Source organism: Ovis aries, chromosome 3 (genome assembly GCF_016772045.2).
Source record: "Ovis aries strain OAR_USU_Benz2616 breed Rambouillet chromosome 3, ARS-UI_Ramb_v3.0, whole genome shotgun sequence".
Classification (NCBI taxonomy): Eukaryota; Metazoa; Chordata; class Mammalia; order Artiodactyla; family Bovidae; genus Ovis; species Ovis aries.
Window position 1 is genome coordinate 197,024,045 of NC_056056.1, and position 12,013 is coordinate 197,036,057.

The 12,013-nt window shown below is 36.4% G+C and overlaps 1 protein-coding gene across 18 annotated transcripts in view; it reads right to left on the reverse strand.

The window, feature by feature from the left end:
- PIK3C2G (phosphatidylinositol-4-phosphate 3-kinase catalytic subunit type 2 gamma) overlaps positions 1 to 12,013 on the reverse strand; it is a 668,476-nt gene that overhangs the window by 80,125 nt on the left and 576,338 nt on the right. For all 18 annotated transcript variants that reach the window (XM_060413352.1, XM_060413355.1, XM_060413356.1 and 15 more), the window contains one exon: positions 10,977 to 11,085. In XM_060413352.1, coding sequence (XP_060269335.1) covers positions 10,977 to 11,085 — 109 coding nt within the window. The remainder of the gene's footprint in view (positions 1 to 10,976; positions 11,086 to 12,013) is intronic.

A 12,013-nucleotide genomic window follows, 5' to 3' on the forward strand; every position in this document is an offset into this window, starting at 1 on the left:
AGTAATATCAAAGATCACTTGTCTCAGATCACCAAAACAAATATAATAATAGTCAGAAAGATTGAAACATTTTGAGATGCCACAATGCGACACAAAGACACAAACTGAGCATATTCTGTTGGGAAAATGGCAATAGATTTGTTTAAAGTAGGGTTGCCATAAGCTTCAATTTGTAAATAATAATAATAATAAGAAGAATACCTGTGCATGGCAAATAAAGCGAAGTGCAATAACATGGAGTATACCTGTTATCTCCCTTTGCCTGTATGACCAGCATCTCTAAAGACTGGCCTTAGAACATACTTTTTAAAACCTCCTCATGAAACACTTGATCAGTAGGTACTATTTTGGTTTCTTGGTCAGAAAGTATACAATGTAGGCAATCAATAAACATTTGTTGAGTGACAGAGACAGTAGATTTTGAAAGTATTAATAGTCTTTATTATTCCAGTCCTCAGATTTAATTTTTATTGATTTTATCTTTGTTAATCTAGCACTATTTTATTTTGTTATATAGAAAGGACAACTAAGAAGCAGATGTAGGATTTACATCTTAGGAAGGTATTTTCTTGTACTTCAACTACTCATTTTACAAAATTCAATTAAACTATTAGCAAGGTGTTTGTGAGAATCACAGCCATCATATCAGTTTCCTTTTGCTTGATACTATTATGGCACCAAATAGGATTGCTCTCTTTGGAAGTCCAGGGTTAGAAAGTGGTTGACATAGCCTTACTTGGAGCATTTCTGGGATCTGTGATTTCACAGTAGCATCGCATGTTTGATGATATAAATATATCTTCTTTTTTCTTCTCCTCCTTTTTTTTTTCCATTCAAATCCTAGATCTTAATTCATCCGAAACAAAAATAATGCGGTGCTTGAAATGTCTTAAGCCTTGTTTTCCCTAAATGTTTGCCAATAGAATATAAGAATAGCACAAAACAAAATAAAGGCATCTCTTCTTGGGGCCTCTTCAGTAGCACTTTAATTTAACACAGTAGTAAATATGAATGTGATGAAAACTGAGGTCCTCTGGTATTCTGTTCAGCTGTCTCAGTGCAGCTGTGATCATGATGAGCTTTAACACTGTTCATTAAACCTTGTGGTGATAAACTTCACTTTGCAAGTCTTCTCTACCTGTATATGTCTGATTCCTTTACTTTCCCCCTCTCATGACAGTCCTCTGCTAACAGTTCTCTGTGAACCCATCCTCTAGGCAGATATATTTAGGAAATCTCTGTTGCCATACCAAGACAGATCTCAGTATTTACCCTGTTCACACCAGGACCGGAAATCAGAAGCCTCTTCACTTTGCACTCACTTGCCTCTGCTTAAATAGGCCAAAGCCTGACATTTTCAATGGTTACTAGATATTTTGTCAATTACCCTGAAAAGTCTTTAAAACAGTCTTTAAAACTACCTAATCTGTAAGGCAGCCCTCAGCCTGAAAGACGACAATCCCATTCACAGTCCTCTCAGCATGATCCCTTACAGACTGTTGTCATAGCCATGTGTCGTTCACTATGACAAAGTGAATGGACATGACCTTCAGAGAATGTCAGAGTTACTAAGAACATTAAGATTTCAGCACACTACATTCTTGAATATGCAAAAAGCATTTGAATTCCAATGACATAAATTCAGTTGCCTTGATCCTATAGAACAGAAGCTTCTCTTATCACTTATTTCCCACTACTCATTGATTTGAGACCTAAATACTAAATATAGTCAAAAGATATAATATAAAGTTTATATTGAGTATGCTAGTATAATATTGGATTGGCCAAAAACATTCTTTCAGTTTTTCTATAAGATTTACAGAAAAGTCCTAATGAATGTTTTGGCCATCTCAAACAGGTAAATTCATGCACATGCAAGATAGCTACTACATCATTTAGTATAGTGTAGATTTCTATTGTCTAGTGCTGTTCCAACAATCATTTTACATCTTTATTTTCAGTTAGCTTATTATGCAGTTCTGTTCCCACGATGAACAGATACTGTTCACTTCTTTCTCTTTGTTCATAGGAGATATATTACAGATGTGCTCTGAGTGATCTTTCTGAAGGGTAAAATCATGACCCAGTGCACCAGTAATGCTCGCCATTTAAAGCATGGCCAAGCAGTGTTCCTGGCTTTAGCACTAGGTAACCAAGGAACTTGTTCTCAAGCTGGCAGCTAGCAAGATTCTCCAGACCATTCTTTACCAAGCCAGAGGTGGTAAAGAGGTTGCAGGGTTCATGTGGGATTATACAGGGGGGTGAGAAAAAAATCAAAATTACATTCATATTTATTTTATAATATCATCCAAAATTTCCCCAAAATTTTGTATTATTTTCTATAAATTTTAAAGCCTTTATTGCTTACTAGCATGGTAGTTTATATATTAAAAATAAATTATATATTTCGGGAGCATGCATTAAATTAAAATAAAACTGGTAAGAATAAGTTAGGAGACTGCTGGTACTTTTCAGATGCAAAGTTTCAGTCCCCTAGGTTTTACAAAACAACATAAATCCTATAGGTTAATATATGCTAATAATTCTGTTATTTTTCATTTAAAGTATTTGTTAAATATTGATGAGATTATAAGTGTGCTATCCATGAATAAAAATTAAGTGAATATAGTCATTGATTTCTTTAAGTTTCCAAACAAGAGAAAAACATGTAACCATAATGGATGCTTTGTCCTTGCAATTCCCCTTGTCTAGCACAACTTTTTCCCGGTTGCTATTTACTAACTTGTATTATGTTTGCCCTTTAACAACAACCTGAATGCCATACTCCCTGGGATGCCTTCTTTACCTCACTGGGAACTGAGTTAAGTATACCTCCTTAAGTGCTCAGGCACTTGTCCTTTGATACAAAACAGCATCTCCAGCTGAGCTACCAGCCTGGAAACAATATTGTAGCACAATATTCTTGAGTCCAGATTTGCTAAAAATCGATAATATAGTAGGGTACCTTAATATCTACCACATTGGAAACCAAATATCTGACCATGTCCAAACCGGAAAAAATAAAAAAAAAAAAAAAAGAGGAAAGATGACTAGACTAAGAAATATGGTTCTCAAATATGTCATGGAAATTTCCCTCGTGATGCAGTGCATTAAAAAACAGAAATCTGTCTACGAATGCAGGGGACATAGGTTCAATCCCAGGTCCAGGAACATTTCACATGCTACAGAACAACTAAGCCCATGTGTTTCAACTACTGAGCCTGAGCTCCAGAGCCTGTGAGTGGCAACTACTGAGTCCACTGTCACAGTTACTGAACGCTTAGTGGCTAGAGCCTGTGCTTGACAACAAGACAAGCCACCTCAATGAGAAGCCCTCGTGCTACAGTGAATAGTAGCCCCTGCTCACCACAACTAGAGAAAGCCAGAGCAAAGCAATGAAGACCCAGTAGAGGCAACAGCAACAACAACACTGTCATGGATCAGAACACCCTGGAAGGCTAATTAAGACACATGGCTGTACCTCATCCCCAAAGTGTCTGATTTAGATTCTTGTTGAGGATGAGGCTGATATTTTGCAGTCTTATAAAATTTCAGTTGATGACCCAAGCACAGTCCAGAAACTGAGCTTTGAGAACCACTAGTCTTCGGGACTGGTGATAGGGATTTAAAATTTTCTCTTCTTGATTCTGACTACATGCAATCTAATACAATCATTATTGACAACTGTGTTTTTTTTTTTTTCTAATAGATTTAGGATGCTTATAATCTGAACTGTGGGATTTTTTTTAAAGTGGGTCTATTCATCAGCAAACCACAATATTACTCAACTAAGAGGTCTAGCAATAAGCCAACATCCTGAATCAAACAGTTAGGAAACAATTTTGAACATGTTCATTAATATATTTCATTTTTAAATTTCAGTAAGGTTACCTTGTTATATACTGACTTAATCTGGTATATAACATGTAAATTAAAACAATTCACACTCTGACTGGAAAGTAATCTCATCTAATGTCTTTCCAAGCTCCACATGGAGAAGAAAAGTTGTTGAATTCACAGCTGAGAAAAATAGGATTCTTTGGCGTTTTATTAAGTCCCAGTTATGGGGTCAGTTGTGGGAAGATTCCCTGGAGAAAAGAATAGCTACCCGTTCCAGTATTCTTGCCTGGAGAATTCCATGGATAGAGGAGCCTGACAGGCTACAGTCCATGGGGTCACAAAGAGTCAGATACAACTCAGCAACTTTCACTTTTATAGCATTAGTTGTAGTCCTCTTGTTACAATACCTTTAACTTACTGAAGTTCAAAGTCTGCGTATTGTATGTTTCTTAGATCAAAGTATACCAAAGTGCTGCTAGGATTTAATCAAGACTGCAGAAAAATTATCAAATCACTATGCTGTACACCTGAAACTAATATAATATTGCAAGTCTATACTTCAATAAAAGGAAAAGAGACTAGAATCCAGGAGTGGTCTGTTAGTGTCCTAATTGGATGGCATCACCGACTCACTGGACAGGAGTCTGAGTAAGCTCCGGGAGTTGGTGATGGACAGGGAAGCCTGGCTTGCTGCAGTCCATGGGGTCGCAAAGAGTCAGACACAACTGAGCGACTGAACTGAACTGAAAGGCGTCACTATCAGGATGCCTGGATAGAGGAGAAGAAATAGGAGGTTCTCATTGTTTTAATCAAGAAATTCATACTAGAAGCAGTCAATATAAGTGCTTCTTTTATATACTCACAATTCAATCAACAATAGACAGTTTATAAATGCTAATTACTGATGTAGTTAAAAATACTCTAAAATTTAGGGGAGAGGATGAAGAAGAAGAGGTAGAACTATTATATGTTCATCTTATGACATTTATAAATTTTAAAATTGCTTTTTTCTCTTCTTTTTATTGTATCTGTAGGAAATGATAGATGTTAACTAAACCTATCATAACCATTTCAAAATATCTGTAACTCAAGCCATCATGCTGAAAACTTTGAAAAAGTGGACATTATTAATTAGCACACTGAATGTCAAAGATGAGATTTTTTTTTCATAAAAGTGGTAGCTTGTTGACTAGCATGATTAATATTAGAAATGGTCTCTCGTTGGGACACTAAAGTTATTCCAGATATGTGGATTAGCTAAAGATATTCCATAAGTAGTCTCCATTCTTTCATCAAAAGGCAAAAAGCTTAATAGACCTTGTACCTTTTACACTTGGGCTTCCCTGGTCGTTCAGTAGTAAAGAATCTGCCTAATGCAGGAGATGTGGGTTTGATCCCTTGGTTGGGAAGATCCCTTAGAGAAGGAAATGGCTACTCACTCCAGTATTCTTGCCTGGGAAATCTCAAGGACAAAACTGGTTGGCTACAGTCTATGGGATCACAAAGAATAGGACACAGCTTAGCAACTAAACAACAACAACAACAATAACCTTTTACCCTTGGGGATGATGTTCTAGATAAATCCCTAAAAGGTCCTATGTCTAGCCAGTAACCCCAGAGGATTCTATTAGTTTGGTACTTGCCTCTGTAACTTACATTTATCTCATAGGAACTTTTCATGCAAGATGACGATAAGGATTTAATAGTAAAGGGAGCAAGTGCTCCCTTGAATCCTCAGAAGGACCTGTATCTTCTGTGTGCACATGTATATTGTATGTATGTGGATATAGGAAGGGATCTTAAGAGCCTTTTTTTTTGATGCATATGACAGAAGGGAGCAAAACTGGAAAGTGGTATATCTTTTCTATTTTCCAGCCTACTCAGAATCACTGGTGAGTAGTACCAAAATCTCACCAATAAATTCTTTTTATTATTATTATTATTTTTATTTTACAATATTGTATTGGTTTTGCCACACATCAACATGAATCCACCACAGGTGTACGCATGTTCCCAAACCCAAACTCCCCTCCCACCTCCCCACCCAACACCATCCCTCCAGTGCACCAGCCCCAAGCATCCTGCACCCTGCATTGAACCTAGACTGGCGATTCATTTCTTATATGATATTATACATGTTTCAACCATTCTCCCAAATCATCCAACCCACTCCCTCTCCCACAGAGTCCAAAAGACTGTGCTATACATCTGTGTCTCTTTTGCTGTCTTGCATACAGGGTTATCATTACCAAGAAATTCTTAAACACTTTTTCATATGGGAAGTGACCACAATCTTAGATCCTCTGAAACAGCTGCCTATGAGAGACAAGGTTTCTTAGAACACAGGATGGAGGTAAGGAGGTAGAATGGCAGATATCTCTGGAAGGGAAGGGATTGAGTGGGTGATGACTGCAGCTCTAAACACCCAGTTTTAGTGACAGTATATTCAGTCATTTCCTGTAGACCTCCTAGTGAGAATAACTTGTATAATTAGACAATTTGTTTTCAAACTGCTTGAAAGCATCATATAGCCAACAAGATAGTGAGGAATTACCAGACTAAAATCTGGGACAAGGCAATTTTGGGGATGTGAACTTGGGTTTTGGCACAATTTTCTGTTGCATAGGTGTGTGTTGATGTAGGTTGCAGCAGTGGAAGGCTGAGACATAGAATAGCACTTTTGATCACCTGGCAGAGTTAAAAGGAAAGGGAACAGAATCCAGAGCTGCCACATAATTTTTTGGTGAGTCTGTCTCAACTTGGGTTTATATCCACAGTGACTGCATCTAAGGAATAGGGTGAACCAGTAATAGTCCTGAACAAGAGCTACCATTCAGTTTCAAATACTCTGAATCCCTGAGGCTGAATTTCTGCAACCCTAAATTGTTAATGTGCTCACATATACCAGGCTTCCCCGGTGGCTCAGAGGGTAAAGCGTCTGTCTACAATGCAGGAGGCATGGGTTCGATCCCTGGGTCAGGAAGATCCCCTGGAGAAGGAAATGGCAACCCACTCCAGTACTCTTGCCTAGAAAATTCCATAGACTGAGAAGCCTGGTAGGCTACAGTCCATGGGGGTTGCAAAAAGTCAGACAGGACTGAGCGACTTCGCTGTCACTTTCACTTTTTACTTTCACATATTATAATTCTCTAGATTAGAATGATAGTAATATAGGTGTCCAATTTATACAAGGGATGTTACAGTATAATATGTGGTCACTATAAAAAGGAAAAAGAAACAGGTTCACAACAGAACAAGACTAAATGATTTAAAACTAGCAGAAACTTAGCCAGGACGTGGCAGCAACCTAGATGTTCATCAGCAGATGAATGGATAAGAAAGCTGTGGCACATATACACAATGGAGTATTACTCAGCCATTAAAAAGAATACATTTGAATCAGTTCTAATGAGGTGGATGAAACTGGAACCTATTATACAGAGTGAAGTAAGCCAGAAAGAAAACCAACAATACAGTATACTAATGCATATATATGGAATTTAGAAAGATGGTAACGATAACTCTGTATGTGAGACAGCAAAAGAGATGCAGATGTATAGAACGGTCTTTTGGACTCTGTGGGAGAGGGAGAGGATGGGATGATTTGGGAGAATGGCATTGAAACATGCATAATATCATATAAGAAACGAACTGCCAGTCTAGGTTTGATGCAGGGTGCAGGATGCTTGGGGCTGGTGCACTGGGGTGACCCAAAGGGATGGTTACAGGGAGGGAGGTGGGAAAGGGGGTTCAGGATTGGGAACACATGTACACCCATGGTAGATTCATGTTGATGTATGGCAAAATCAATACAATATTGTAAAGTAAATAAATAAATAAATAAAACTAGCAGAAACTTTAGAACATAGAAATATACATGCAGTGGGTCCCAATATTGGGGTTTTAGGAAGATTTTAAATGACTATGCTTACCATTTTCAAACAAATAATAAAGGGGACAGATTTTTAGCAAAGAACTAGGAATCGGAAAAAAAAAATTCTAAATCTGAAGAATATAATAATTGAAATTAAGAACTCAAAGAATTGACTCCACAGTATGTTGAACACAGATCAGTACATAAGTTAGAAGAAACCATTCAGAAACTAAGTCACAGAGGACAAAGACCAAAACATACAGGAGTACAGGCATGAGACATAGAGGGTACAGTGAGAAGGATTAACATGTATGTGATTGAAGTCCCAGAAAAGGGGGAGAGAGGAAATGGTATGAACAATATGTGAAGTGTTCATGACTGAGGACTTTCCCAAGATGACGAAAGACATCATGGCACAAACTCAAACAGTGCTGAAGCTCTAGCATCATCAGTAGAAACAAAGTCGTATCTGAGCAAATGAAAATAAAACTGCAGAAAACCAACAGTAAAAAGAACAATATTATAAAGAATAAAAACAACTTTTCATAGAAACAACAATTATAACAGATGAATTCTCAATAGAATCAATGAAAGCTAAAAGACAATGAAATGATAGCTTTAAAGTTTTTCAGAATAAAAATCACTGCTATCCAAATACTATAGTCAGCAAAAATATCCTCCAAGAATGTAGATAAAATAAAAACTTTTCAGACATATTCAAGTACAGAGGTTTTTTTTTTTTTTTTTTTTTTTTTTAGCAGCAACTTCATATTCAAGGGAATAGTAGACAATGTTCTTCAGGTATAGGGGGGAAAAATTCCAAGATGGAAATCCCGAGTTTACAGGAAGCAATGGAAATGATATATCTGAGTAACATTAAAGATATGTTGATTGCATAAAACAACAATAACAAGTATTTATTAAGTTTATGGATATAGTATATTTTTGGTACAGCACATAAAACTCAAGTGTGTTAAAGAGACTTAATCCATGGGTCTAGGAAAATTCACAGTGAAAATTTTATCAATATTTTGGAAGAATGATAAAGAAAGTATAATATTAAAGATTTTAAAATTTAAAAAATAAAAAACTAAAATTAAAAAAAAAATAAAATAAAATAAAAAAAAAACTTATGGGGTGCTATTAAAACTTGATTAGAAGAAAGGACATAGAATTTTAAATGGGTAAGTGAAGATAGAATGAAAATAAACAATTAGCTATGTGAGGATGTTATTAATAGAAAGGAAGCAAAGGAAGAAAATAATAAAGATTAAAAAATAAATGAAATAGTGAAATAGTACAATAGAGAGGGTCAATAAACTCCAAGTTTCATTTTTTGCAAAGACTGGTAAAATTCATAATCCTCAGAATTGCTGATCAGGAAATGATATGTGTGAGAAATCAAAGAGTGAATATCTGTTCAGATCATATAAATGTTTAAAAGATTATAATAGGATATTATGAATAACTTTATACCAATAGATTAGCACAAACTCCTAGAGAAATGTAACTTAACAAATAGAACCAAGAAGAAATAGAAAATATGAAATGACTTACAACTCAAATAAATGGAATCTCCAGACCTACATGACTTTACACATTGAAGAAATAAAAGCAATTTTATACAAACTCTTCCAGAGTGTGTGTGTGGGGGGAAAGCTGTAACTCTTTGCAACTAATATTATGAGGCCAGAATGTTCTTGATTCTGAAACCTGGTAATGACTTTGTAAGAAGGCAAAACTTCAGGCCAGTCTCTGTCATAAACAAAGATGTAAACAAATGGTAAAGAAAAAAATGTTAAATCAAATCCAATAATACATAAAAAAGGATGATACATACAACCATGTGAAGTTTATTTTAGTAAAGCAAACTTGTTTAAAATTAGAAAGTTCAGCAGTGTAATTCACCACATTAAAACAATAAAGGAGAAAACCAGGATTATTGGATGATCATTGATTAGCCCAATAGATTCAGGAAAAAAATCTGATAAATTCAAGCTTCACTGTAAAAACTATTACAATCTAGGAATAAAAGGAAACAAAATAATAAAGGGTACCTATAAAAATGTACATACTTAAAAGTGAAAGTCGCTTAGACGTGTCCAACTCTTTGCGACCCCATGGACTATGCGGTCCATGGAATTCTCCAGGCCAGAATATTGGAGTGGGTTGCCTTTCCCTTCTCCAGGGGATCTTCCCAACCCAGGGATAGAACCCAGGTCTCCCGCATTGCAGGTGGATTCTTTACCAGCTCAGCCACAAGGGAAACCCAAGAATACTGGAGTGAGTAGCCCATCCCTTCTCCAGTGGATCTTCCTGACCCAGGAATACACCTGGGGTCTCCTGCATTGCAGGCAGATTCTTTATCAATGGAGCTATCAGGGAAGCCCATTAAAACTTACATACTTAATGAGGAAATATTAGATGCTTCTTCCCTGGATTCAGGAATAACATAAGTATATCCACCATTACTATTTCAATTCAGTATATACTAGAAGCCCTAGAGAGTACGAAATAGCAAAGAAAAGAAATGCATACATAAATTTTGGAACCTGGTGGCTCAGATGGTAAAGAATCTACCTGCAGTGCGGGAGGCCCAGGTTCGATCCCTGGATTGGGAAGACCTCCTGGAGAAGGAAATGGCAACCCACTCCAGTATTCTTGCCTGAAGAATTCCATGGACAGAGGAGCCAGGCAGGAATTCAGCCCAACGGGTCAAAAACTGTTGGATACGACTGAGCGACTAACACTTTTAACTTGTTCCATTAATACATAAATAAAAAACTTCTTGTTATCTGCAGATGATATGATCATACATTGAAAATTCAGAAACAACATGGATGATTACACAGATGATTATTAGAAATAAAAGTGAAGTTAGTAGGACTATTGAGTAAGACGTCAAAATATAAAATCAGTTCTATTTGTATACTGGTGAAAAAGGATTTTTAAAAAGTACCATATCTGGTATAACAAAATATTTTAAAGACCTTTATGCATAGAACAATAAACTATTATTGAATGAACATTCTAAAAATACTTAAATGGGTATATGACAATGGATTGAAACATATTAAGATGGAATTTCAACTAAAACCCTGGTTGGTTTTTGCACAGAATTGACAAGATAACTTTAATTTGCACATGTGTTGAGTAAATGTAGGACTAAAAATGGTATAAAGTATTTAAAAATATTCCCAGTAATGATATATAAAACAGTTTGTATGTTATGTAAAAATATCAAAAGTAAATTGTAACATACGTTTGCAACTTCATACGATCCATTTAATATCTGTTCCATGTAATGATTTAGATCTCTGAATCTTTTGTGATCTGAATCTGTAAAAGGTAAGTGCCACCAATGAGGAAACCTGTTTTAAAAGAAAAAAAGTATATTTTCATTAGTTTGAAAATTGGTGTCTGTATCTTAGAATCGTTCATGGAGTTATAGCTGCATCAGATGGAAGAGCCAATGAAAACACTTTATAAAACCACAGAATACATGATTAATTCTGAGAGTTTTATTAACATGGCTGTGGACATGTGCTATTTTAACCATCATTAATATTAACACTAATTTAATTTAGCACACTAAACTAATATATATTTTCCCTCTTACTGTATTTACGGCAGACCACACATTTTGTCTTTTAATACATGTGGGGGTTAATAAATACTTTCTGAAATTTAATGATTCATAATTTTCCCAAAAAGTCAGATGGTATTGTTGCTTCTGGGTTCACTAGAGACACTGCTACACTAGCTAAATTAAACATTTCACCAAGTGACATATGCTTCCATCTGGTCTTAGTTTTTTGGAACAAAGTATCACTTTCCTTAGAGGTCTGACTTGCAAAATTTCCTCTTCGATATCTGATGATTCATCTTGATGGGTTGGACATTGATTACGACCAATTATGGGGTGGCATGACCTGTTAAAGGCAACAGCTTTTGCTGCTTAAGGGCTTCCCTGGTAGCTCAGATGGCAAGGAATCTGCTTGCAATGCAGGAGACTCAGGTTTGCTTCTTGGGTTGGGAAGATCCCCTGGAGAAGGGAATAGCTGCCCACTCCAGTATTCTTGTCTGGAGAATTCTATGGACAGAGGAGCCTTGGTGGACTACAGTCCATGGGTCACAAAGCGTTGGACACAACTGAGCGACGAACACTTTAACTTTTCTGGTTAAATGCATAGTTCAGAAACTGTCTAGCAGCTCCCTCTGACTGCAGTCTTGCTGTTGCCTCCTTCTTCTGCTGCTTTGGTCTAGACCTTCCCCTGGGCAAAGGAGCATGGGGGATGG